Source organism: Thamnophis sirtalis, unplaced genomic scaffold, assembly GCF_051295495.1.
Source record: "Thamnophis sirtalis isolate CommonGarterSnake01/CBP01778 unplaced genomic scaffold, rThaSir2_p1.2 scaffold_1, whole genome shotgun sequence".
Lineage (NCBI taxonomy): Eukaryota > Metazoa > Chordata > Lepidosauria > Squamata > Natricidae > Thamnophis > Thamnophis sirtalis.
Window position 1 is genome coordinate 12,586,993 of NW_028261381.1, and position 26,845 is coordinate 12,613,837.

Consider the following 26,845-nt stretch of genomic DNA (forward strand, 5'->3'; position numbering starts at 1 on the left):
TTTTCTTTGACATTTGAGATAATGTATTTTACCACGTATTCAGATATGGGTTTTTGTCTATAGCTTATAGTTTTTGGTACAATTCTGGAATTATACTGCTTTCCATTGTGCAGAACCCGGGCTGTTGAATAAATTGCTCTTGCTCGGAAGCAAAATTATCCCTCTAGCATTTCTGCATGCAAGTCAGTCAGAATGTTGTATTTTCCCCAAAGTCTTCACTTCGAGTAGAAAACTGATCGATGTGCTGCTTAAAAAGTGGTAAATTTTTGAAATCCCCATGGCCTTCATCTAATATGATGTTCTATCTATTAGGATGTCTACAGTTAGAAACAGTTCAGGTTTGCTTCGTAGGTCTTAATGAGAGCATTACGGAGAATTCCTGTAACCTTCCTTTGTTAGCTTTGGAAACCTGCATTTGTTTGATTGATTGTGTCATTTTGTTAGATGTAGTAGCTCACATTTTCCTAGGCGACATTGCCAGTATCGATCAGCAGTGAGCAGAAAGCATATCTGCTACAAAACCTAGTTGATCTCTGTGTTTACAAAGAAAATGAAATAAGTACCAAAATGGAGCTGTTACTCTTTCCTCCTTAAACCCATACTTTCTTAGAAGTATTATATGAAGAAAGGTTATGAAGAAGGGTTGCAGGAACTGGGTATGTCTACTTTAATGAAAAGAACGACCAGGGGAGACATGATAGCAGTCCCAATATCTCGGGGGATGCCACAAAGAAGAGGGAATCAAGCTATTCTCCAAAGCACCTTGAGGGCAGGACAAGAAGCAATGGGTGGAAATTGGTCAAGGAGAGAAGCAACTTAGAGCTAAGGAGAAATTTCCTGACAGTTAGAACAATTATCAGTGGAACAGCTTGCCTCCAGAAGTTGTGAATGCTCCAACACTGGAAGTTTTTAAGAAGATGTTGGATAACCATTTGTCTGCAATGGTTATCCTGCCTGAGCAGGGAGTTGGACTAGAAGACCTCTATTCTGGGGAGTAGTTATAATATATATGGTGATAGTAAATGAGCATATCATATAGTATTCAAAAGAGTGTGGATAGTCCTCAACTTACAACCACAATTGGGACCAGAATTACCGTTGCTAAGCAGGGCAATTTTTAAGTAAGTCGCACCTGATTTTGCAACCTCTGTGGCTGTGGTTGTTAAGCAAATCACTGCAGTTGTGAAGTGAATCATTCCCTAGTTCAGTGATGGTGAACCTTTTTTGGCTTGCACGCCAAAAGCGGGGGAGCGCATGGGGGGGGGCAGGCGTGGGCGTGCTACACCCATAATGCTATGCGCATGGCCCCGGCACGCATGCACGCATGACCAGTGCTCCCCCAAGTTTTTTGTGTACTTTTTTCACCCTCCCCAGGCTCCAGAAGCTTTATAGGAGCCCGGGGAGGGCGAAAATAGTATCCCCCGCCCCTCCGGAGGCCCTTCGGAGTGCAAAAAAACAACCCTATGAGCAAACCAGAACTTTGGGAATGGACTTCTGGTTTGCTTGTAGCACCGCTTTTAGCCTTCAGGGGCCTTCAGGAGACTTCCCTGAAGGCTCCAGAGGGCAAAAATGACCCTATGAGCACACCGGAAGTGACTTCCGGTTTGTCCGTAGAGCCATTTTTCCTCCTTCGGAGCCTTCAGGAGCCTTCTGGACGCTTCCCTGAAGGCTCTGGAGGGTTAAAACCGGCCCTACGAGCAAACCGGAAGTGTGTTGCCGAACTTCCAGTTTGTCCGTAGGGCCGGTTTTTCGCACTCCAGAGGCTTCAGGGAAGCCTCCGGAGGGCAAAAAATGGCCTCAAAAAAAGGCTGAAGTCAGCTGGCCAGTACGTGCATGCACGCTGGGCAGCTGACAGGGCAACCCTCGCGTGCCCTGACAAATGGCTCCACGCATGCCATAGGTTCACCATCACGGCCCTAGTTAGACTAATCTCACTTTCTCCCTTAACTTTACTTGTCAGAAGCTGGCTGGGTTTAGGTCACAAATGGCAATCACATAACCCAGCATGCTGTAACCATCATAGAGCCATGGTGGTGCAGTGGTTAGAATGCAGTACTGCCTGCTAACTCACTGCTCACTCCAAGGTTCCATCCTTCCAAGGTTGGTAAAATGAGGACCCAGATTATTGGGGGCAATATGCTGTCTCTGTAAACCACTTAGAGAGGGCTGTAAAAGCACTATGAAGCAGTAACTAAGTCTAAGTGCTATTGCTATAAATACCTGTTGGTTGCCAAGTTGCTGAATTTTGATCATGTGACGGTGGGGATGCTGCAACAGTTTTAAGTGTGAAGACTGGTGTCACTTTTTTCCAATGCTGTTGTAACTTTAAAAGGTTTCTAAATAAATGGATGTAAATCAGTGTAATAAAATGGGTCTTAAATGTAAGAAAACATGAGTTATGAAACTGTATATAGCAGATGTGCCCATAGCCTGCTTTTTTTTAAAGCTATAATTTCCACTGCAGAATTGTTTGGGGTAGTAGTAATTTCATCTTTCCCATGCCATTCCACTCCTTCCAAAACATCTCATAAACTGGATTATCAGAACATCTAGTGCCTATGCTGTAGAAGACCCAGCTCTTTCATTACAATTATATATGAAGCATCCATTTGGTGGATATGGATGCTTCCTTATCCATCTAAGAACCGACGACTGAACAATTGCTCACATAAAAACATAATTCTTGAGCTGGATTAATTATGAACTTATGCTGCGGATATATACAAGTATAGAATGAATGGCATGATTTTCACCCACAAATCTCTGCAGTTAAAAGTTTTCTAATCATCCATGCTGAGGACATATTTTGTCATTCACCTGCTTTTCATTGTTTCGTTGTTGTTGTTTTTCATTTGTAATTGTATCTGTTAGCTTTATGTCTCCCTTGAGATGGCTTATATGCTTCCAGTTTTTATCTCCACAACAGCCATCTGTGAGGTAAGGTGGGCTGAAGGAGAGTGCTGAAACAAAGCCAGCTAATGAATGTCCATGATTAAAGTTGGTCTTGAACATCAGCCTTCCCGGTTCTAAACCAGCACAACCACTATACTACACTAGGTCTGAAGCAATGGTGGGTTTCAAAAATTGTTCGAACCTGCTCTGAGGGTGTGGCCTCCTTTGTGGGAGTGGCTTGCCACCCATGTGACCGGATGGGAGTGGCTTGCCGCCCATGTGACCGGATATGAAGATGCCGATGACACTTGTCAGAACCACCTTAAATTACCTCACACACAGCACTGGCATGCATCAGAATATGATGTAAACTTGTTTTTTAAACGGCGTCTTTGGTTTGCCTTAAAACAACTTCAACACACGCAATGTTCTGATTGCACCACAAATGCAGGAGTCATCCTTACCTTTCACAGAGGCACTGAGTTTTATAAATATGAGCATGATAGTGTAGAATAATCATATCCAAAGACCAGTGGTGGGTTTCAAAAAAATTTTGGAACCTCTTCTGTAGGTGTGGCCTGTTTTCTGGGTCCACTGATGGAACCTCTTCTAACCGGTTCGGTAGATTTGACGAACCGGTTCTACCGAATAGGTGCGAACTGGTAGGAACCCACCTCTGGTCTGAAGACACTGAGAATAAAAGAACCTAAAATCTAATGTAAACTCAAAAGATGCTAAAGAAAAATGTAATCATAAACCAATAAATATGCCATAGATTTTTTTAAAAAAAATAATTGAATTCATAAAGACCAGGCAATACCCTCAGCTTTACTGCCAGCATTTGAGCAAAGATCGTTTTCTCCCCTGTTTTATAGGGCCTATTCCTTTTTGTCATCCTCATCTGACTCTATACAGATACAGCCACTGAACCGAGATACACTCATGCAACCTCATCCACAGAAATTTCTCTCCAATCTACGTAGTCATCTAATCCCCACTGTTAGCTGTTCTTCCCTCTCTCAGTCACTGTCTGAACTTTCACTTAATCCATTTTCCGGGGTCAGTCACATGATGGTCTCCGCCAATGATTACTTCACCACACTGACATTTTGTCAGTCTGCCTTGGTGAGCTGAAGCATCTTCAGTCAACTGATTCCTGTGGGAATACATTCATTCCTGATGTTGCCAATCCATCACAGCTGTTCTGATTGAATGCCTGTTGGGATGTAAACATTTACTGTATTTCATTAGTCTTATTGAATTCCTTTTCAGCTTCTTTCAGGATTTTATTCATTTACTATTACATTGATTCTTTGCTTATGGGTCCCAGATGCAGAGGATTGATGTAGCCTTCCACAGCCCAAGAGGATGTGCAATCATAACTTGGCAAATAGGAATAGTATCATAACTCATGGAAGCAAGTTATAATTTATGGAGACAATAAAGTACCACACAGATGTCTGGGTACTCCAACCTGTCCACTATGACAAGCCACAATGCATGAACCTCCCTCTCAAAATGCAGAATAGAATAGAACAGAATAGAACAGAATAATTTTATTGTCACTTTGAATGTACACTCATTGGCATACATTAAAATGAAATAAAATAAAATTTTATTTCATTTTAACACCACCATATTTCCATTTTATGATGTGGAAAACATTTCTCAACATTTTTTTTTCAGGTTAAAATTAGTTCACCCCTAATTCTGTAACCTTTGCTCCTTATCTGCTGCAATAATAACTCAGTTATGCCTTTTATAAATACAGGGTTGACTTTTCTGGTTTTTCCAGAGTTGAAGAGAGAGCACTAATTAGATTCAACCTTCCCTTTGGCCAAAACTCAGTGATAAATCTTTAATAAAGTCTACATTGGCTTGTTCATAATTCTCCAGATGTACCACCTTAAGGACAAAACCTATATTCACTTCAGATGTTGATTCAGGAATGTGCATCCCTAGGAGTAGACGCAGCTTCCATGCTGTATTTTTATAGCCATAAGATTCATCAGCAGAATTTAGCAGTGTGGTTTCTGACACCAACTATGTAACTTTTCACCATTGTCAGATGAGAAATACATAAAAAAAATTGTAATTTGTACAATCCCTGAAATGCAGCAGATCCATACTATTCAGGAAATGAAAAAGAAGCAACACCCATTCTCACCAGAAGAAGCTGAGGAAAGAAATATAAAATCCGAACTCTGCTCATGTATGCAATGTGACTGAGCCCATTTTACATCATCATTCCCTGCAATGCCCTTTTTTCTCCCATGACAGAGAATAACTCTATCCTTTGAACACCAAAAGGTTCATGTAAATTCTATAAAACTGCTTCCCCCTCCCCCTCAGTTCTGTAGTCCCAGATGTGCTAGGACTTTAAATTCAAGAATTCCTAGCCAGTTGGCCAAGCAGAGCAGAGAGTAGTAGTCCCAAAACATTGGGGGGTCATTAGTTTCAGGCAAGCTATCACAGAGTCTTTGAATTGTCAAATACCATGTTTTGAAATTCACCAACTTGGCTTTCAAATTTTCAGTGCACTTTTTGTGACAGTGGTAGAACTATATCATACCAAACAGAATCCTTTTGGTCCTTTGAGCCATGGGTATCTTTTGAACTCCTGTTCTTTTTTACCCCAGTGTGGAAAAAAAAGACCATTTTTCTTTTGAAGGAAGGGCCATTCCCCACCTCACACACACCCCCCACCCTCATCCAAAGCTACTTTGTACCTTCAGGGTGGCAAAAGTTCATCCCTTCTCTTCGCCCTGGGAAAAACAAAGCCAAGAAACATCATTAATCATGCAAACCATCTCCTGCAGTAGTGCCAGCCAAATGATCTTCCATACTCCAGACATCAATATTCTTGACACTTGTCTTAAAGTTAGGTCATGCATATCCATCTGCCATTAAAGAAGTGTCAGCAAGCAAGCATCCCCTTGCTATTTTTAGGGTCATATCTAAAGAGTTCATCAACTTTCTGTCTGCTCAGCCAATTTGTCACAAATGATATTTATCTAGCAGCACTCTTATTGGCCAGCCTATTCTTTTTGTCTTCCCCATTCTTTCTTTGTAAACTAAACTCCCATTTGGAAATAAAATGAAAGGCGTTTGAGAGTGAGTGAGATTGAGACGTTTATCATAGCTTCTTTATGAGTCGCTCAATTCATTTCCCTGATTTCTCTGTTTTGTCTCAATCTGAAAATATAGAAACAGCTGTTTAAATAAAAGTACCTTGGTAGTTTCAGTACATTTCATTGCTTCTTGTTTCCTCACACCAGTTTTAAACCCCTAACTTAATCTGCAGCTCTGTATGTACTTTGATGCACAAAATTGCTATGCACACATATACTGAGTGAGCATTTTGGCAGATTGATGAGATTATGCTTCATTCTCTGATTTCAAAGATGGGGATATTCCATCTTTATTTATGGGCTCATCAATATCTTTTAAGAATTGGAAATAATGGTGGGATTTTCTTACTAATATAATGTAATTGTTAGACTTGGGCAGGGAAGGTCCAAAACTCCCTGTGCATCAGTGGAAGTCATTGGCTGATTTTGGGCCAGCCATACTGTCTCAGCCCAGTCTATCTCATAAAGTTTCCATTGCTGTTGTGGACATTAAATTAGATGGTACCTTCATTAACGTTACTTTGAGCTCTAAACTAAATGGTAGGGCATAAATGCTCTGATATTCTTTTGGTTTTGCAGCTAGAGTTTTTCCTTCCAACAATGACAATCACTGCTTCTCAAGAGCTCACATATATCCTATAAGAGACAGTTTGCATGTCTGAAGGTGATCCTTCAAACCTCCTTAAGAAGGTTAAATAGATGTTGCTGAAATAACCACTTTTTTTTTCTCCTCTTTTCCCATGTATGATTTTGATATGCTCTAATCCCAGTGTTCTATCCAGGGTGGGAATTATGATATAGTATTACGTTCCTGATTAACAAACCAACATCAAACTATACTAGACCTTCAGTTCTATAATTTTCAAGTACCAGCATGACAAACTCAGTGTAGGTAGGGAAAAAATGAAAGGAATCATATGGATCAAGAAGTTAGACAGTATCTAGAAAGTCACAAATATTTTGTCCCAACCAAACTGTATTTGTTTTTTCCACTTACTGTGTTTCAGAAACTTCCAACAAATTGCTTCAACATTGTGCAAGAACATGTGGAAAGAGCAGTATTGTCAGAATATAATATGTATTCTATAAGAAAGAAAACACAAACTGAAAAGTGGCTTTCCAATCAAATTTATCTTGTTGGGGACAAATACCAAGACTTTAATTAAGAGTATGTCTACTCCCACAACCCAGAAAGAAAGAAAAAGTCTGCATCTTATTTAAATGGCTTTCACTCATAACCTTCTAGGTCATCCTGAAAAATTTTATAATGTGCTCCAAACCTGTTTTGTAAATATTTATTTATTTTGCAGATTACCTTTATCCATTTTTTGTGACATCTTCAGGTCAAGTTCTCTCTGAACTGCTTGACATTAAAGCTATGATCATCAATCAGAATGACAGGCTTGAAGCCATCATTGATAGCTGTGGCTTCAGTGAATTAATATTAATTATCATCATCATCAGTACTAGTGTGGTCCCTATTTTATAGCTATTCTTTTCAGGATTTGAACTGAACTCTATGAAAGATTCTTTCATAGACATTCTCTTGGAAACTAGCAAAATAGGGTATGTTTACTTAAAAAGGGGTGGAGGAGGAAGAGGGGGAAAACATCATATGCAAATGTATGGCATTTGAAAATGTCATATAACTGCATCTCCATATAAATAAACAGTGAGGGTTGTTTTTTTTCAAATTCTGCAGCAACCAGTCTGTTTTGATACAGATATTAGATAATGCAGCGTGAGAGGTAAAACCTGTGGGATATTGTTGAGCAGAATTACAGTTGCTGATTTCCTTAAATGAATATCATCTAATTGAGTTAACTGTGACTCCTGTTTGATTATGTAGATAAGGGACACGGACCTTATTGCCTATAGAGTGTTTCATTTATGTCTTTACACATGTTGTGGTGTTGATAGAATGTGATCTTTGAAAATTATCCTTCATTATGTTCGCGCTAAAGCAATCAGAAATTGCAAACATGATGCATGGATCAGTTCTCACATTAACAGTTTCTAGCTAACTCTTGCAAATGCGGCCCACAATGTTTAATTTTTATGCATTACATTTGTATCCTCAGTGGAACCTGACAAAAGTTTCCTCCATATATTTGACCCTTACTAGGCTGGGTAAGAAAAGCAATGGTTCACTACGGATTTGAACTACAGATTTTACAGTCCTTATCTGACAATATCCTTCCGGCTTTCTCTTTTATCTCTATGAACATTACAAAGCTGAAGTTAGATAGGGAGAAAACTATGAATTCTGAGATTGGGGGTGGCCTCTTGTTGTTTTTTCTGGATGCCAGGGAAGAAAGGAAAATTCTGAAGTACTGCATTGTCGATCTGATGTTACAGTATCAGCCTGCAGAAATTCTGGGAAGTACAAAATTCTTGCATCTTTAGAGAAACAGCAAATCATCATCATAGTGGTGTAATGGTTAGGTGCAGGACTAGGAAATGGGAAATTCCAGAGTTTAGTTGGGCCACTAAAAATCTTTTCTTTTGACCTGCCTCGCAATCACGATGTGGATGCGACAGAAACTTCTTTCTTTGAATGGCAGCTTTGTGTTCCAAGGCTAGGATAGTGACATAATAATTTTTTTTAAGTTACAAAAGAAATTGTTCAAATAATGCAGTGATAGAGCTATTACTAAATATAGAGTGATGGTAGGAGGAAAAAGAAGGTGGGAAGAGAGAATGGAAATTACTCTGTGGAAGCCTGAACAAAAGTCCATCTCAAGGGAAGAGATGGTACACTGCAAATTAGATTGCAGTTGCACAATATGTGGAAAAATAGTGTGAAGAGAAGACTCAAAGACATTTTGGGAAAATGAAGATAGTGGCAAAGACGACAGTCATCCACCTTCTCTTCAAAGCACCAGATGGTGCCTACCTTCTAAGCCCTCATAAGGTTATTGCTACAAGACATCAGAGTACCCTTTAAATGGAGGACCTAAACTTTATTATATGAAGTTTCCATTAAATGGAGCTCCACAAACAACAGTGCTTAGTAACTAGTCCGTCGCATATTACCACAATTGGGACCGGAATTTTTGTCGTAAGTTGGTACAGTTGTAAAACGAGTCATTACATGACCGGACCAATTTTTACAACTATTTTTACTGCAGTCATTAAGGAAATCACAGTCATTGTGAATCACACAAGCATTAAGCAACTCTAGTGAGCATGTGATTGTGGAGTGGTGCAACGGTAATAACTTCAAGGATAGGTCATAAGTCGCCTTTTCTAAGGCCATCATAAACTTTGAACCAATATTAAATGAAGAAAATTAATTTAAAACGAAATAAGTCAAGAACTATCTGTAGTCGGTGTAGTTCTGTGACGACAAAAAAAAGGAAAACAGAAGTCATGTTCTTCTCTTAGCTTGTCACAGTGGCTCACGAGAATACCACTTTCAAAACCAACATTAATTTCAACAAATTATGTGGCTTGAAACAGAACAAAATATGTTTATTTGCTGTCTGATGTGCTCTGGTTTAAGGCTGTTAAGTGCATTACATAGTCCAGTTTTCTGCATTTTGAATTCTGAATAATAGGAACAATTTGCTCTCCTTGCTGATAAGGAGAAGCCTTTCCTCACAAGAACATGCTTAAAAGTTAGAACGGACTCCTGCTGCCAAGAACATGGAAGCCTCTTCTGACTCTAAAATGCCCATTTACAAATCTGAAAGTGGTAAAAAGATGAAAAATAAATAAATAAAGGGGTGCTTATTGTCCATTCTCACCACTGAAAAATGGACCTGGAGCGGGACAAGAAAATGTAAAAAAAGATTTTTTTAAAAAAAAATTAAAAATATTTTTTTAAACTGTAAAGTAGAAGTATGCAGTATGAATATATATAATCATTATTCATACGGAGAGAAAGGAGCCAGGAGACATTTTTTCAATATGCCTCATAGAGGAAAGAATCTTTCGATACTACAGATGTAACTCTTAAGTTATCAAAGGTAACATATACTCATATAACACAGTACAGTAGGAGCTGATTTTTCTCCGAAGAATCATTGAGGTAAAAGAGAGCTTAGACATAATTCAGAAAAATTCTTACTTCTCGCAGGATCCATAATGCTGGATACAACAATATCCCTGAAAGATATTAGCCCCCTGCCTGTCCTAGAAGTACCTACAACTTATAATAGTCGACTACTTCTTGGAAGACATAACATTTTAAAGACTTTCTGATCCCGCTATATTATACGCATGGAAGATAATGCCCTAATCTTGTTACATCTCCGAATTGGACCTTGAGGGCAGCAGAAAGGAAGGTTAAAGATTCCCTGTGTCCTAAGTCTCCCTGGTCTGCTGCCAGACTCCTACATGCTAAATAAATTTCATCAGGAATTTTTTTCACTAAAAAAGGGGGGAATGATTTTGTCATTGGCAGATTGTTGCCATCAGAGGCATCTCAAAATCATCAGACTGTTTCCAGATGAAATCTTCTAGGTTAAGGTAGAAGGCATAGAGATTGGCTTTGTCATGGTCTCAGCCTCTGAAGAGGAAGAAGCTTCTCCAGCTGAACCTGTGAAATGCCAGTCTCAGGAGACATCAAGTCAAGAATCACATGAGGCTGTTCAAACACATCTAGACAGCTGGAACAGTCAGAGGAGAATGACATAAGTTCTCTCACCTCCCACCACCAGTCAAGTAGAAATCAGAGCAGAGGGTTCTTGACCAAGCAAAGGAGTAAATCTTTTGATTAATGCCAGGTGTGTTTGCAGCTCTGATTTAAAAGCTTTGACCCTTGTTCCTTTACTGGAAACAAGAGTCTGATCTCCTTTTCTGGTGTGTTTTTCCTGTGATTCTGCTTGTGATTCCGGAAACCTGATCTTTGGACTGACTGGCAAACCTGACTTGGCTCTCTGAACTTTAGACTGCATTGGGGCTGTTCTTCTGCATTCCCCTGTTGAAAGTAAAAACATTAAGGCAAGCTTCCACTTTTTTTTCAGAGAATCTCTTTTATTTTACATTCCTTACTGTTATTTCTTCAGCCATGAGTAAATTGCTAATCTCCATAGCAACCATGTTTAAGTATGTAATTGAAAACTGAAGCAGGACATGCTTTGACAGATAGAAGGAAGACCCACAGCAATCAGATAAATGGGACTTAATGGCATTTGTTTCTTAGTCTGGTTTATTTTGTTGGGCTGACAGTTAATGACATACATTGTGTGCTGAAAATAGCCATGGACTGTTAGAGCCTCTAAAATATCAATACTGATGGAATTTGTTTTCTGAACTCTTGATAGTTTTTCTTAATATTAAAAAAATGGCTACCATAAAAATACTGATTTACACAAGATTGTTTTTATATTCAAAGTAACAGAACAGAATAACAGAATTGGAAGGGACCTTGAAGGTCTTCTCATCCAACCCCCTTCTCAAGCAGGAAACCCTATACTATTTCAGACAAATGGGTATCCAATCTCTTTTTTAAAACCCCTAGCGTTGGAGTACCCACAACTCCAAATACTTTCAAATACTTGCTGCTCTTTTATTTAAAAAAGGATTGAGTTGCTGAGAGAAAACTTTTATAAGATGTTTTATAGATGGCATTTAGATCCTAAAAAACTGGCTTCTATGTATCCGAATTTACAACCTAAATGCCGGAGATGTGATTGTCTCGATGCTGCATACTATCATATATGGTGGACTTGTAAAAAGGTAAAAGCATTTTGGATAAAAATATGGTGGATTATGCAAAATGTTCTTTAAAAAAGGAAAAAGTTTACCCCTCAGTTATTCTTGTTAGGTATAATTACTGATTGTACAGTTATAGAGACTAACTTGGTTTTGCATTTAATAACGGCAGCAAGACTGTTGGTGGCGCAATACTGGAAGAAGGAAGATTTGCCTACTATTCAAGAATGGACATTAAAAGTAACAAACCTAACAGAGATGGCTAAAATATCAGCATATCTCAAAGACCACTCAAATGAGAGATATAAACTGGAGTGGATAAGATGGATTGACTATACTCAAAATAAATATGGGACTAAGAAATTCCAGATAGTTTATGACTGAAGAAACAAGGAATGATATAATCTGTTTAGAGCTAGCCTAGCAAAGAGGAGTTAAAGCTCAAATGAAAGATGATACTACCTTTTTTTTAAAGTTTATTTTAAAATATCTTTGTTAAAGATTTTTACCCTGTATTGGTTCTGGGAAGTCAGGGGGGGGGAGGTTGGGGGTGTTGGGTCTGGATGGGGAGGGGAGGGGGAGGGAGATAAATATTTGTAAAAGTTTTGTTTTCAAAATTTTCAATAAAAAAAGGATTGAGTTGCTTTAATTTTATAAATGCTAGCAAGCCTTAACAATCAATCCAAGGGTTAACGTGTACCACTTAATTAACAATAATCAGCTTTGTCTTATTTCAGCTTCTATAAACATTATTTACATATTGCAATCATGAAACTGTACTTTTCTTATAACCATTGATCAAGCAGCTTTGTTTACATCTTTGCTAATGTTCCCTGAAAAAAAAAACTATTTGCAAGTAACATAAAACACAAAAATCTTAACTGTTTTGGTAAAAAGCCTCATTGATCCTCATAAATAAAATCTTGCTAATTTTTTTCAGTCTATCAACTAAAATTGTTGTGAACAACTTGTAGTCTTTATTCAATATCAGACTATAATTTCTTGTTAAAGTCAAACCTCTCCCTCTTTGGATATGTTGGCCTCTTTCCAACTCTTTAGCATCTTTCTTCCCTGTAGAATTGAGTTCATTGTGTTTTGTAAAACTTCATCCTCAAAACATTTATAATAAGAATCTGAAAATCCATCTGGTGCAGGCAGCATTCCTAGTTTAATCTTCTTTATAGCATCAGAAACTTACTTCGTTGTTATAGGTCCATTCATTAATCCCTCTCTGTTCCTCTGTAATCCTTGGTAAATTTTCTTTCTTTAAATATTCATCTAGTTTCTCTAGAGAGATGTCACTTCCTTTAACAAATAGGTACAATAATGACATATTTTTGCATGGCCAGCGTGACCATTAATATTTAGAGCAGCATAGTAAAGAAAAAAACTGCATTGATCATCTTAGCTGCAGAGAAGGCCTTTGACAATTTGAACTGGGTTTCCTTGTTCAAAGTTTGGGAAGATACGATTTTTGGAGATCACTTTATAAAACGGATAAGATCAATTTACAATTCACAGGAAACACAAATAAGTGACACAGTTGTGAGTTGAAAAACCACACGACTATGCCACTTAGTGATAGAGGTTCTGGCGAGTTGCAAATCATGATCATGTGGCTGTGGGGCTGCTGCAGTGACTATAAATATGAGGACTACTACTCATTCAGTACATCTGGAAAGAGCCTTGGTAGCGCAATGATTAGAATGCAGTATTGCGGGCTAATTCTGCCGAATGCCAGCAGTTCAATTCTCACCAGCCGAAGAATAGATTTTGACTGAGGTTGACTCAGCCTTCCATCCTTCCAAGATCAGTAAAATGAGGACCCAGATTGTTGGGGGCAATATGCTGACTCTGTAAACCGCTTAGAGAGGGCTGTAAAGCGCTATGAAGTGGTCTATCAGTCTAAGTGCTATTGCTATCATAGATTCAAACAATCACCAGATGAATATCATTACCAAGAACTACCTGTATTATTTATAATTCAAATTTCTAAGTTCACGCAACTCAGTGGTGGGATTCTACCAGTTCAGGCGTACCGGTAGCTCCGAAGATCTGCTGAGAGTGTACTGGTTCACTCCAACCTTCAGATGGGCCTACCTGCCTTCCCCCAAGTTATACTTAGCTATATTTTGTTGTTTTTTACCCCAGCTGATTGGAGCGGCTGGGGTAGATTGCTGCACCTCAGCTGTTTTCCTGTGAACTGCATACGTGCGTACAGCATGCATCAGTCATGTTAGGCGCATGCTCAGCAAACCGATTGTTAAACCGGTAGGATGCCACCCCTGATACAACTCATCAAAGAGGAATTGATGTTGTATGCATATAAAAGAAGGGAAGAAGAAAAAACAGCAGCAGGGAGGACTTGGTTAGAAGGACACACTGTTGTTTGCAAGGTGAATTTATTGTTCAGGTTTCTCCAAAGAGACTGCAAGCTAATACCTGCTTCTGTGGGAAGAATCCTCATTGACTGCAGTTGCATTTGCATCTGAATAGGAAAATAGAGGATTGCACTGTTCAAATTACAAATCCAGACTTACTATAGAAAACAAGCTGCTTTCTGAAATAATTTCATACTGGCCTTAAAACAATAAGGCGGAAGAACCTGCTATTGTGTTATTGGTCTGGTGAGATTATTGGAGGCTACAAACTCAGCCATATTTTCCTGGGAATAAACCACACAAAATTGAGTGAGACTTGCATCTGAGTAAGCTTATAGGAGGCAACTTTTTCAGCTCTTCTCATTTCTGAGTGCCCAGACTGGGGGGGAAATGCAACTGATGCCTTTAGTTATTTTTAAAATGAAGGGAAGAGAGAATCTATTCATATTAAATTGGAACCTAATAGAAATCGAAAGAGCCCACAATAGCTTTCCCAGAATTGGGGTAGTTTCTCTACCCAACATAAGGAAAATTAAATGGATTTCTATCCCCTCTGAAGATGCTTTCTGTAAGACCGAAGAGGCAAGAGGTTTGTGGGGATGGGCCAGATTGTTCCATGGGAGGCAGATTGATTTAATCCTAAATATGCTGGCAGGATATGCCCATACTTACATGTTAGCTTTAAATTTTAAATTCTTCTTTACTATGAAAAGGGTATATTCAGTTTATACATGGTTTATAGTGACGTTCTTAGCTTATTTGGTGGCAAAGCTGCAGAGCCAGCATTATTAGGCAGAGTGAAAGTGTCATCTTGGGTATGCTGAATGTCTGGTATTCTCCAGTCAGCTTTGGGAGACAAAGGGTATCAACAAATTTGTATGGGCAGGAAAGAAGCCGAGGGTAAAGCTGAAAATAATGCAAGATGCACGCGAGAGAGGAGGCCTGAAACTACCCAACCTAAAACTATATTATGATGCAGTGGTGCTATCTTTAATTAGTGATTGGATTCATTTAACTAATGATAGGATATTGAATATTGAGGGATATGATCTGGTATATGGTTGGCACGCCTACCTGTTATTCAACAAAAAACTGGACAAGAATTTTAAAAGTCATATTTTAAGAAACGCTTTACTGAGGGTCTGGAAAAAATATCAACATAAACTAAACAACAAGATACCCATGTGGGCAATTCCTAGACATGCAATTGAAAATATGAATATAGCACAAAAACAGGATAGAACTACTTATAGACAGCTCCTCATCTTCGAAAGGGGAGGCACTACAATTAAAACCCTTAGAGGTACTGAAAGAGGAGAAGGCAGTTCAAACATGGTTCCAATATGGGCAATTACAGGCCAGGTGGAAAACAGATCAAAACATTGGTTTTATCCAAGTGGAGGATAATCTATTTAAACAAATAAGAGACCAAAGTTTAATGCATATAAAGAGGATATATAATGTATTAATACAGATGGATTCCGAAACAGAACTAGTTAAAGATTGTATGGTAAAATGGGCTCAAAATATTGAAGAACCCATAATGTTGGATACATGGGAGACAAAATGAAGGTTAGAGGCGCCATCTTTTCTTTTTCCCACGCAGCACAGTATTTCAGGCTGACCATACAAACCTCAGTTTTACTTTGGAGTAATACATAAAGAGATCTTCTTTCTGAATTGTATCTGCAGCAGCAACTGGAATGAAAAATTGATACCTATGGCTAATCAAGGAACATACTACTGACAAAAAATGTTATTTCGTATCCTCTACAGAAAGTTTTGTCAAATCTTCCACTTGTTGTTGTGCAAATAGCCTACTCCATCCTGCAGTGCTGACATAAAGTCATAAAACAAAAGCTGTACTTATTTTCCAGGGATATGGAACAGTTTAGGTAACTCTGGTTAAATTGTATTTTTCAGGCAGTTCCTAACTGAGCAGAAGCTGATGCAGCCTCTTTATGATATAAAGATAAGCATGATATTTGTCTCCTGAACTTTACATGCAGTTTTTTATAGATTTGAAATAAGAAAATTGTGAATGTGGTAGGTGCACAATTTTGGGTATCCTTCCAATCACACTTTGTAACACTTTCTTTGGCCGAAATGGCAGCTTCCAAACCTTTCCCGTGACCAGCTAAGAACCTCTGATTTTTTTCCCACTCGTTCAGAAACAGTCAATGCCTGCATGACTGAGATCTGGAGGTAATTCCAAACCCTTCATCTTCCTTTCCACTAAGTACTTCAAGAGTTAATTTGAGGGTATGTTTTGGATTGTTGATATGCTGAAATAATAATCTCTCTTCAGCTGCAATTTCTTCACAATCTGTAGAACATTAGCTTCCAGGATATGTTGATAAATTGAATCCATTCCTCCTCCTAACTGTGTGACATTTCCTATGCCAGTCACTTTCAAAACAAATACCAAAACATAACAGAATATCTCCTGTATTTCACAATTATTATAGAGTCTTTTCCTCAAATCTTCACCTTTTTCTTCCAAATGTATTTAGTGTAGAGACGTCCAAAGCAGCAATCCCCAATCTTTTCGGCTTGGCGGACCAGCCGGGGGGGGGGGATATGTTCCATGTGAGAGATGGGTGTGCATGCTCACACACGCAGCTCTATTTATGCGACCAGTGGATGCACCCCCCTCCCACCGCTCACCCAAATGAATCTTCGCAAACAACTGCATGCGCCTGCCACTCAGACACGTGAAGTTGCATGCACATGTGTGCTCGCCCGCTTGTGTGGCCTGATTCTGAACGGACCATGGCCCAATAATGGGCCACAGCCTGGGGTTGGGAACCCCTGGTCCAAGAGATTTATCATCAGTACAAAACACTTTGTTCCAAAATATTTCAGGTTTATCAATGTTTACTTTTACATTTGTAGACAGGTGTTTCTTAAACTTTTGTTCTCTTAGGATTCCTTTCCATTATTAAATATATATATAGAGGACCCCAAAAGAGCTATTGTTTGTATAGGACATATTTACCAATATTTACTACATTAAAAATTAAAATGGGTACATTTGTTGTCAGTACCACTTCTCACAATTGATAGAATTTTTGTACTTTAGTACTATTATTTGTTAACACAGGTGAGTAAATAGGCTGGTAAATAATTTTGATGTCACAAACTTCTGAGAGGATCATGAGGGACCCCAGAGCTCCTGGGACCACACTATAAGAAAACAGTGCTTTAGAGTATAATGCTTGTAGCTAGGTTGGAGAACAGGTTTGTCATGGTTCACCGACAAATGCACGCACAACAAAAGCATGCCGACAAAACCGCGCCGAGAAAACCACGAATTCGAAATCGCGCCCACAACAGCGCACTGACAACAGCGCGCCGACAAAAGCGTGCCTTCACCAAACAACAAGGTAATAAACCTAACCCTAAACCTAACCCTTACCTTAACCCTAATCGCGCTTTTGTCGGCGCGCTGTTGTGGGCGCGATTTCAAATTCGCGGTTTTCTCGCCACGGTTTTGTCAGCGCGCTTTTGTCGTGCGCGCATTTGTCAGGTCACGATTGTGGACAACTTCTAGAGGCATGTCAGTTAAACTTTCCAGAACATTTGTAGTCATCTGTCCAGTTTGAGGGCAGTTCCAATAGAGATTTTTGCCTTGATTCAGTGGCTCCATGGAATTTCCATTTCTTAATAGTCTTTTTCGCAGTTGAAATTGCTAGTTGAAAGAATTAAGGTGTTTTTTATAAAGTTCCCCTGCCTTGTAAATTATCTTCGTTTCCAGATGCTGAAACTGTTGCTTAGAAAGCTGTTGTTGAAAATAGACAGAATCACAGTCATAAGTTGCAAGGGTCAGAGTTTTTCTTCACCTACGGATTTGTCTTTATCTGATTGACTATAGGCCTAATGAATGAATCAACGTTTGGGGGATGTACTAACAACATTGCAGTAAAATAAAACAAAGTGGCATTGAATCAACTGGAAGAATATCAAGGCTTCTACATTTGACATATTCACTGTAGTCTTATTTTGAATCTGTACACAAGCGCACAAATATAGTAAATATGCCCTCAAAATTGTAGAAAGGTGTTAAATTTATACCATGTAGAAGCGGTATTCTATTTGTGCTCACTTAGAATTTGTTGAAACAAATATTATGATTATAAGTAGTTAAACCTCTGCATACAGCTGTGTTATTACTAGATATTTTTAGTCTTCAGTGAAGAGTCCGATTTGTGAAGTCATATCCCAACTGTTGAACTGTCACTTTGTTATCTCTTTGAAAAGCACTGCTACATAGCCCCCCTGCCCCCTTCATGCTATAACGTTCTCTTGCACCTGTTCATTGCATAAGATTAATAAGTGGAGAGTGATAAAAGGAAGTAACACTTTTTCCTTCAAAATCCCAACATAAGGTAATTGCTTATGTGTCAAAAATGACACAACTTAGATAAACCCGTTTTTTTTTTACAGCAAGAGACATTTTGTCACGAGGCTTTGAGATTTCTCTACATTTGGCTATATAGAGCGAAGGATGGGGGAGAGAAAAAAACTTACCTCAATAAGGCAAAAATAATTCCTTCCTATCTAATAAGTACAGTGAGAGTTTGGTATTTGAAGATGAGCTGTCAAACATAATATAACTGCGAAGTGATTAATGTTGAAATAATCATAATCTAAAGCATTACTCTATGAATAATTACAAAACTGTGCCATAAAGAAATAGCCATGGTCTTTCCTAATGTGATTATCATATGGGAAATCAAGGCCTTGGTCTAATAATTAGAATATATTGCCTGCAGAAGGACCAATTTGTCAAGGTTTTGGGCTGAAATAAAAATGCTGAATCTCTAAAATTGCAATTTGATTACATATGTTAGGGGTCAAAATCCCTTGATTTCAACATGACCTGACAGGTTTCTGGGAAATCCAAGAGTTGGCAATGGCTATGTATCTGAAGGTCCCCAGATTAAAGGAAGTTGATAGAGAAGTAGAGAATACAATTCTGTGTAGCATCCAAGAAGCCCCATTCAATACATTACAGGTTCAGGGTACATTTGAGAAACTTGTGATAAATTATGATAAGGGAAATTCATCTTGGGGTGCATCAACTGAGCCTTTTTTTTCATTCTAACTTAGTTGCACATCGTAAAATGTTTTCTTCAATATTTACAGTAGATGTTAATTCTGAAGAAAAGAGCTTCAGAAATAAATAAGTATTTAATAAATCTTTATTATAGTCCTAGAACAGTGTAATGAGGGTAGGTAGAGACCATTTAAAAACATAGAAGGTACATGAGAGTCTACATTTTTTTTTGAAAAGCTGGAAGATGTATATGTATTAAACTAGAAAGTACAGATTCAAAATCAAGAGGCTGAAAGAATCTTAAAGAAGGGGTAAGAGCATTGGATGGGTTTAGGGGAATATAAAGGTTAGTATGTGGAAGAGTATATCAAATTACAGAGCACTCTAATGTAGCAGACAAGGGGCTCATTAAGTCTAGTTTATGGCAAAGGTCATCATTCTCCAACAAATTTTGAGCAGTGCTGTGCAGGAGCTGGCAACATTTTATGTTGTAGAATAGTTGATATCTGAAATAAGCAGGAAAGTGTAAAAATATCCAATGTGCCCTGGGTATTTATGCAGTGACGGTGAGATGAGGTTAGTACAAATGTATTTACTAGATTTAGAAGCCGTCCATCTCCAGAATTACTCTGGGCAGCTTACCCTGGGAAAAAAACATTTTTAAAAAAACATTTATGTCTGGACAGACTAAATAGCAGCCAATCTCTGACCACCTTACTCCAAACCTAAATGAACCTCTAGGGAGATATAACTCCACAGAGCACAGAGCAGGCATTACAGCAGGGAAGGCATGCTTGCCAGATCTTGATAAGATGGTATTGCTTGGTTTAGGAGACCCAAGTCTCTTTGATTGAATGGGAGAGGCAGAATTCATTGGAACTTAGCAAATCACCTGGCCCTATTCTAGGTTTAAAGGTTTAAAGATAGAAGGTTGCTCTGTGAGTCAACCAGTCAATGATGGTAAGCAGCAGTTGGCTCTCCAGTTAGCAACCTAACCATGTTCAAAAGACTGAGGTGGATTTCATTCCAGTGGCCCTTGATATAGAATTTGGTAAATAGCAATAGCACTTAGACTTATATACCACTTCATAGTGCTTTACACCATTTCTAAGCAGTTTACAGAGTCAGCATATTGCCCCTAACAACCTGGGTCCTCATTTCACCAAACTTGGAAGCAATAGCAATAGCAGTTAGAATTATATACCGCTTCATAGGGCTTTCAGCCCTCTCTAAGCGGTTTACAGAGTCAGCATATCGCCCCCACAGTCTGGGTCCTCATTTCACCCACCTTGGAAGGATGGAAGGCTGAGTCAACCTTGAGCCGGTGAGATTAGAACCGCTGAACTGCAGATAAAGTCAGCTGAAGTGGCCTGCAGTACTGCACCCTAACCACTGCGCCATCTCGGAAGGGTGGAAGGCTGAGTCAACCTTGAGCTGGTGAGAATCGAGCTGCTGGCAGTCCACAAAATTAGCCTGCAATACTGCATTCTAACCACTGCGCCACCACAGCAGATATATGCTGCCATTCTGCTTTCTCAATTTTATCTAAAGTATTTTGAACCCCCTCAAAATGTCCATATCCTCCAGCTTATACGTATGTTAAACTAGCTTTGACTCCATAGTGAGTCAGATAGCATATAAACTTAATAAATAAACAGAATAATCAAATAAATAAATAAATGCAACTAAGTGTTACTGCAAATGCATATTTATTTGTTTATTTTTTTTAATCACATTTACATGGATGCCCATCACACAAAGAGCAACTCTGGGCATTATGCAAGAATCATTGAAAATTTTACAAATATGTAAAAACAATAATTATAACCGTGTTAAAAATAATTACTAAAATAAAAACCACACACACTGCACAGAGTTAATAAATCAGCCAATACCTAGACTTCACCAAAACAACTTTTTTAAAAAGCCACTTGAAGGATTAGAGGTGCATGGGAATAAAGAGTAGAGTTTTAAAATAGAATAGATAAAATTTGAATTGAGATAAAAGCAAATCAAATGAATTAAACCTAGTTAGGAATGAAGACGAATATACATGTCCCATGATAACGTTGCAGGATCCAAGCTGGGTCGGTCACCAGGGCAAGAGGTGTTTTGTCTGCTGAGCTTTTGAACTCGGAATGGAGACCATCTTCAGGGAATTTCTCTCTAGCAGAGTGTTTGCTGTTCTGTGTGTGTGGTATTTATGGGTACCAGTGGTGGGTTTCAAAAATTGTTCGAACCTACTATGTGGGTGTGGCCTCCTTTGTGGGAGTGGCTTGCCACCTATGTGACCAGATGGGAGTGGCTTGCCACCCATGTGACCGGATATGAAGATGCCGACGACACTTGTCAGAACCACCTTAAATTACCTCACACACAGCACTGGCATGCATAAGAATATGATGTAAACTTGTTTTTTAAAAGGCATCTTTGGTTTGCGTTAAAACAACTTCAACACATGCAACGTTCTGATTGCACCACAAACACAGTAGTCATCCTTACCTTTCACAGAGGCACTGAGTTTTATAAATATGAGCATGATAGTGTAGAATAATCATATCCAAGGACCAGTGGTGGGTTTCAAAAAATTTTGGAACCTCTTCTGTAGGTGTGGCCTGCTTTCCGGGTCCACTGGTGGAACCTCTTCTAACCGGTTCGGTAGATTTGACGAACCGGTTCTACCGAATAGGTGCAAACTGGTAGGAACCCACCTCTGATGGGTACCCATAATCATTTGTTACAAGATGCCTGTGCAAGATCCCTGTGGGGAGAGAAAAAGAAACAAGGTATAAGACCAATCACATGGCATACCCTGGGATACATCAAAAACATTTCAGAAGCTATAGAACACAGCTTCTGGCATCTGCAAGTAGGCATCTCACACCACTCAGAGGCTACCATACGAAGGCAAATTATGCATTGTAAAGATCAGTTTGAGGTGGGAGATACTTCCAATGTAATGTAGCAAATCCCCTGCATGGATTGCTCCTGTGATTATGTAGGACAGATAGGGAGAAATCTAACCACCAGATTGCAAGAACACAAGCGAGCGGTCAAATAAGGAGAACCCAAACTTATTGGTAGCATCACGCTGCCCTGAACAAGGACATACATTAAATTTTGCAGCTACTAAGATTGTTGGATGAGCAGGGACCAAAAAGGCCAGGGAGGTGATTGAAGCCTGGGAAACGGACAGTGCTGATTGATCACCAGCTTATCAAGTACTTAGAAGGCGAAGGCTTGGCAGCACAAGCCAACCACTTAATAGCCAGCCATCAACACCCCAATCTTAAAAGTCGCATACAACAGGCACATATAAATACCACACATAGAACAGCGCACACTCTGCTAGAGAGAAGTTCCCTGAAGGTGGGCTCTAGCATGAGTCCAAAAGCTATGAAGACAAAGCCTCTAGTCCCGGTGATAGACCCAGATTGGATCCTAAACCTGGTTATAATGTGTGTGTTGACTCATAGTTTTAAAAATGTGAAAAATTGTACCTCCATTTGAATTTCAGGCAGATAATCTGAAGGAACACAAAAATGGGCCTACAGGTTTGCAACTGTATGTTGCCTATTCTTGGCCTACAGTTCTGGGTGATCTCCTGCAATTTTGCTTGTACTCACGATGAACCTAGAAGGATGATCAGAGACAAGGAATCTGGCTGTCACCTTCAGATTCAGTGAAAACTACCAACCAAATGAGGTGCTTCAGAGGTGTTGAATATGATATGCAGGGGAAAACACAAATAACAAGTGAAACAGCCTTTTGGGGTTGGTCTATACATGTTACCCTTGGATAACAGGTTTATTCCAAAGTAAATTTCTGACCAGACTAAATGTTTCTCTTGGATGAACAACATTTGTCTCAAGTTAGCTAAATACACTTTATTATACTTCAATAATAAATGTGTAGTTAAATGAGAATTGAAATTCATTCTCATTCTCATTCTCTCTCTCTCTCTCTCTCTCTCTCTCTCTCTCTCTCTCTCTCTCTCTCTCTCTCTCTGTGTGTGTGTGTGTGTGTGTGTGTGTGTGTGTGTGTATCTTCTTTACAATTCTACACTGTAAAATAAACCTGTCACCACCTTTTAACCAAGAGGAATGCTTTTGGATTACATTTAAAAAACATAATCATCGATTGTTTGCTTTTCTGAAATTAGATAATTGTTCCAAACCTTCCTTCAAAATTTAAACAAACCCAATCTTATGTATGCATTAATCAAGTGTCTTTTTCTGTCACATTCATACTTTTGAAGCATCCATTTGTTCTTTTTTTTATTTTTGAATTGGTTCCACGTGAACTTCATATACAATTCATCCACCTTGCCATGTGCATGGATTGAACATGAACCTTCATATAGCATATGCTGGTTTTTCTAAAAGAGTAATAGCACTTAGACTTACATACCGCTTCACAATCTTTTACAGCCCTCTCTAAAACGTTTACCTTGCCCCCAACAATCTGAGTCTTCATTTTACCTATCTCTGAAGGATGAAAGGTTGAGTCAACCTGAGTCAAAATCATATTTTTTTCTTTACTTTCGGTTAACATATGCTTTTTTGTATGTAATTTCTATACAGAATTTTGTGTAACGTTTGTAAATTTGTAGTCACTTTTTACATTATCCTGCAAAGCTCTTAAGAACTGTAAAAACCAAAAGATATATTGTATGAGCTCATATATTAGTTTGGACAATGGAAGTTAGCTTATACTAAAATATAAATAAAATGAGCAAAACTGAAAGGCCAAGTTATTTTGTGTGATAAGTCCACTTGTCAATAAGCTTTTTATCATGCATATTTTTTCATTTATAAATCTTGTGCTATTAATGACTTTTTCTGCTTACATTCCCTAATTTAGGGTAAAAGCAGAGGCTTCTTTCAGTGCTAACAATGAGCTAATTTTTAAAAAAGGCCACTTTTCTCAGAGGCCTCTGTGGGCCACAGTTCTGCAAAGTGGTTACGCTAATATTTAATGAATAGGATACATCCCAGCATTTAGAGGAATGACTTGTTAATTATTTGGTTAGTGTCAAAGACTCACACACCTAGATTGAGGTTATTTTAATTGTTATGATTTTTGCTATTGCTGCTTTGCAATGCGAATAAATCACTGAGTTTTGGATGCAGGAGGTGTCCCTAAGCCAGTGTTTCTCAACCTTGGTGACTTTAAGTCCTATGGACTTAAACTTCCAGAATCCCCCAGCCAGCAGAGCTGGCTGGGGAATTCTGGGAGTTGAAGTCCACAGGACTTAAAGTCGCCAAGGTTGAGAAACACTGTCCTAAGCAATCAGTGGGGAGGCAGCGGAATCGGCCATTTCTGTACCATATGTAATAATATGAGAATTTCAATATTGCAAAGAATTGCAAATAAGCTTCTTATCGTCCCTATTTTTTTTTCATTTATAAATCATAGCTTCCCCGTTTAAAGACTACTTTGCATTAAGTGCAAAAGTGTAGTATTGCTGTTGTTATTTCTTCCTCTTCCTCCTCTTCTTCCTTCTCCTCCTCCCCCGCCTCTTCTTCTTCCTCCACCTTTTCCTCCTCCTCCTCCTCCTCCTCCTCCTCCTCCTCCTCCTCCTCCTCCTCCTCCTCCTCCTCCTCCTCCTCTCTTAGTAATGCATTTACATACAGATCTTCTTGTTCACAGAAAATGCAAACAAACTGGAAGAAAGTGCCAGGGGAATCTACATTCCGTGTCCAGAACATTATAATGGTTTCTGCATGCATGGGAAATGTGAGCATTCTGCTAATATGCTGGAGCCATCTTGCAGGTAAGCTTTTCTTCAAACTGATCACCTGAAGAGAACACCTGATAAAAATATCTCTTCAACGTAGGGAAAAAAAAGACAATAGTTGCTGAACCCTCCTCTACTCTAGATCTAAATTATGTACAGAGATACCTAATGTGCGTAGCCAGGTTGCACTGAATTATGCAGCAGCATTAATCTGTTTATAAAAGCATTCCTGAAATGTCTGTCAATACATTCCTAAACTAAAAAGGCATAACAGAGCATAGGCTGGCCCAGTGGGTATTTGTTGTTGATTTTTAGCACATGGCCAACAGCTTTTGTCCCAGGAAATCCCACAGTGAGCAAAAGTCAAGAACTATGTCAACATCAATTTTTCCATGTGGGAAAATGGCTGAAGACAGAAGATTTGCACTGATGAGGGTTGAAATAAGGTTAGTTTCAGAAAGGAGCATTGCATTGCATGTAATGGAGTTTAAGTCAGTCTTGTCTTCTCTTACTTAATAGCAAAGTTTGAAGGCAAGCAGGAAGGTGGATTGTTGGATTTCCAGCCCCCTAAGACATAGGACTTTGGAGCCCCTCAGAGGAACTCCAAGGTATGGGGGGGGGGAATCGATGAGAAATATAGGAAGTGCCTTTTGGGCAAGGAATATCCAAGGAAAACTAGATTAACTAGAAAACAGGCAGCATGTGAACAGTCCTTCAGACAACTCCAACAAAGGAGATCCTGCTTGGACATCTTTTCAGGAAATGCTCCTGTTAGACATCATAGGCATAGAAATATTGAAAGGTTGCTATAGATAGGAAGTAACTGCTATTGCTGTCTGTGATGCCTCTCTGATGGATGTGGATACCATGGGTAGCAGCTACTCTCTGCTGCTTCTTTGCTTCACTGGAGTATTCAGAAAGATATCAGTTGTGTATTAGTTCCTTCTTCTGGCATGCCACCCCAGGTCTCCCCAGCATTTCCCATCTGAAAGCTGCTGTGGGTTCCAAATAAATTAATGTAACTGCTTCCATGCCTGGCTTGTTGGCTTCTCCAAGGCTTCTTGTAGGCCAGTTGTAGAACAGAAACCTTTAACTTGATGACTCTGATTCTATTACTGATTCAACAGAATTCCAAGTTGCCTTTTTCACTCTCATCCAGCATATGAAGCAATGAAGTATCATCCTCTTTTTAAAATGTTAGAAAGCTAGATCAAGAGCCAAAATGGATGCACTATGATGGTATTAGTTCTAATTTGTGTAAAACAGATTTGCCTCAGATATTTATTTATTCATTTATTTATTTTCTTTCCATTTATAGAATGCTGTAATTCAAATATAATTCCCAAGAATTAACATAACTTAGACTTAACATTTAAAATTTTCTCAGTCAATTATGAATAAAACATCCACAGCAAACACAGCAAACTCAACAAAGGAAGCAATGATAATGAGCTAATCAATGGCATATAAACACCTTCTGTTAATCACACGCAACCAATTCAATGCATGCAATATGTTGAAGGCTGAGCAGGAGTCCAGATTTATAAGCAAAAGATGTGTATGGCTCTGGGTGGAAGAACTCTCATTCTTTTAAAATAACTCCTCAGGTCGATTATTTTCACTTTGAACCAGCATCGGAGCTCAGCTAAGAGAAAAGGGATGTGGAGAGATTATGGTTAAGTATAGTACATTGCGGGAAAGGAAGAAATCTGTTCTGGTCTCACAAGGATCTCTTCCAGGGACGACTTCTACCTATGTATAATAGAAGTAGATCCACATTTAAGCCCAGGACTCTTCTATGGTCACATTCAGTCTATGCTAATGCTAGAGGGAATGGCCAAACTGTTGACTCTTTGTAAATCACAGAGTCCCATTGATGCTACTACTCACAGCTATTCAACAAGCTATTCAAAGGTTTAAGACAGCTTTCCAGGTCCTTCCAAGGTCTCTGGGATATGCCTGGTTCCAGTGGAGATAGTTT

General features: G+C 38.9%; 1 protein-coding gene across 1 annotated transcript in view; it reads left to right on the forward strand.

Moving 5' to 3' along the window:
* The window catches only part of TMEFF2 (transmembrane protein with EGF like and two follistatin like domains 2), a 300,142-nt gene that overhangs the window by 263,123 nt on the left and 10,174 nt on the right, over positions 1-26,845 (forward strand). Inside the window, exon 8 of the mRNA XM_087707692.1 lies at positions 24,777-24,900. Within this exon, the coding sequence (XP_087563818.1) occupies positions 24,777-24,900 (124 nt within the window). The remainder of the gene's footprint in view (positions 1-24,776; positions 24,901-26,845) is intronic.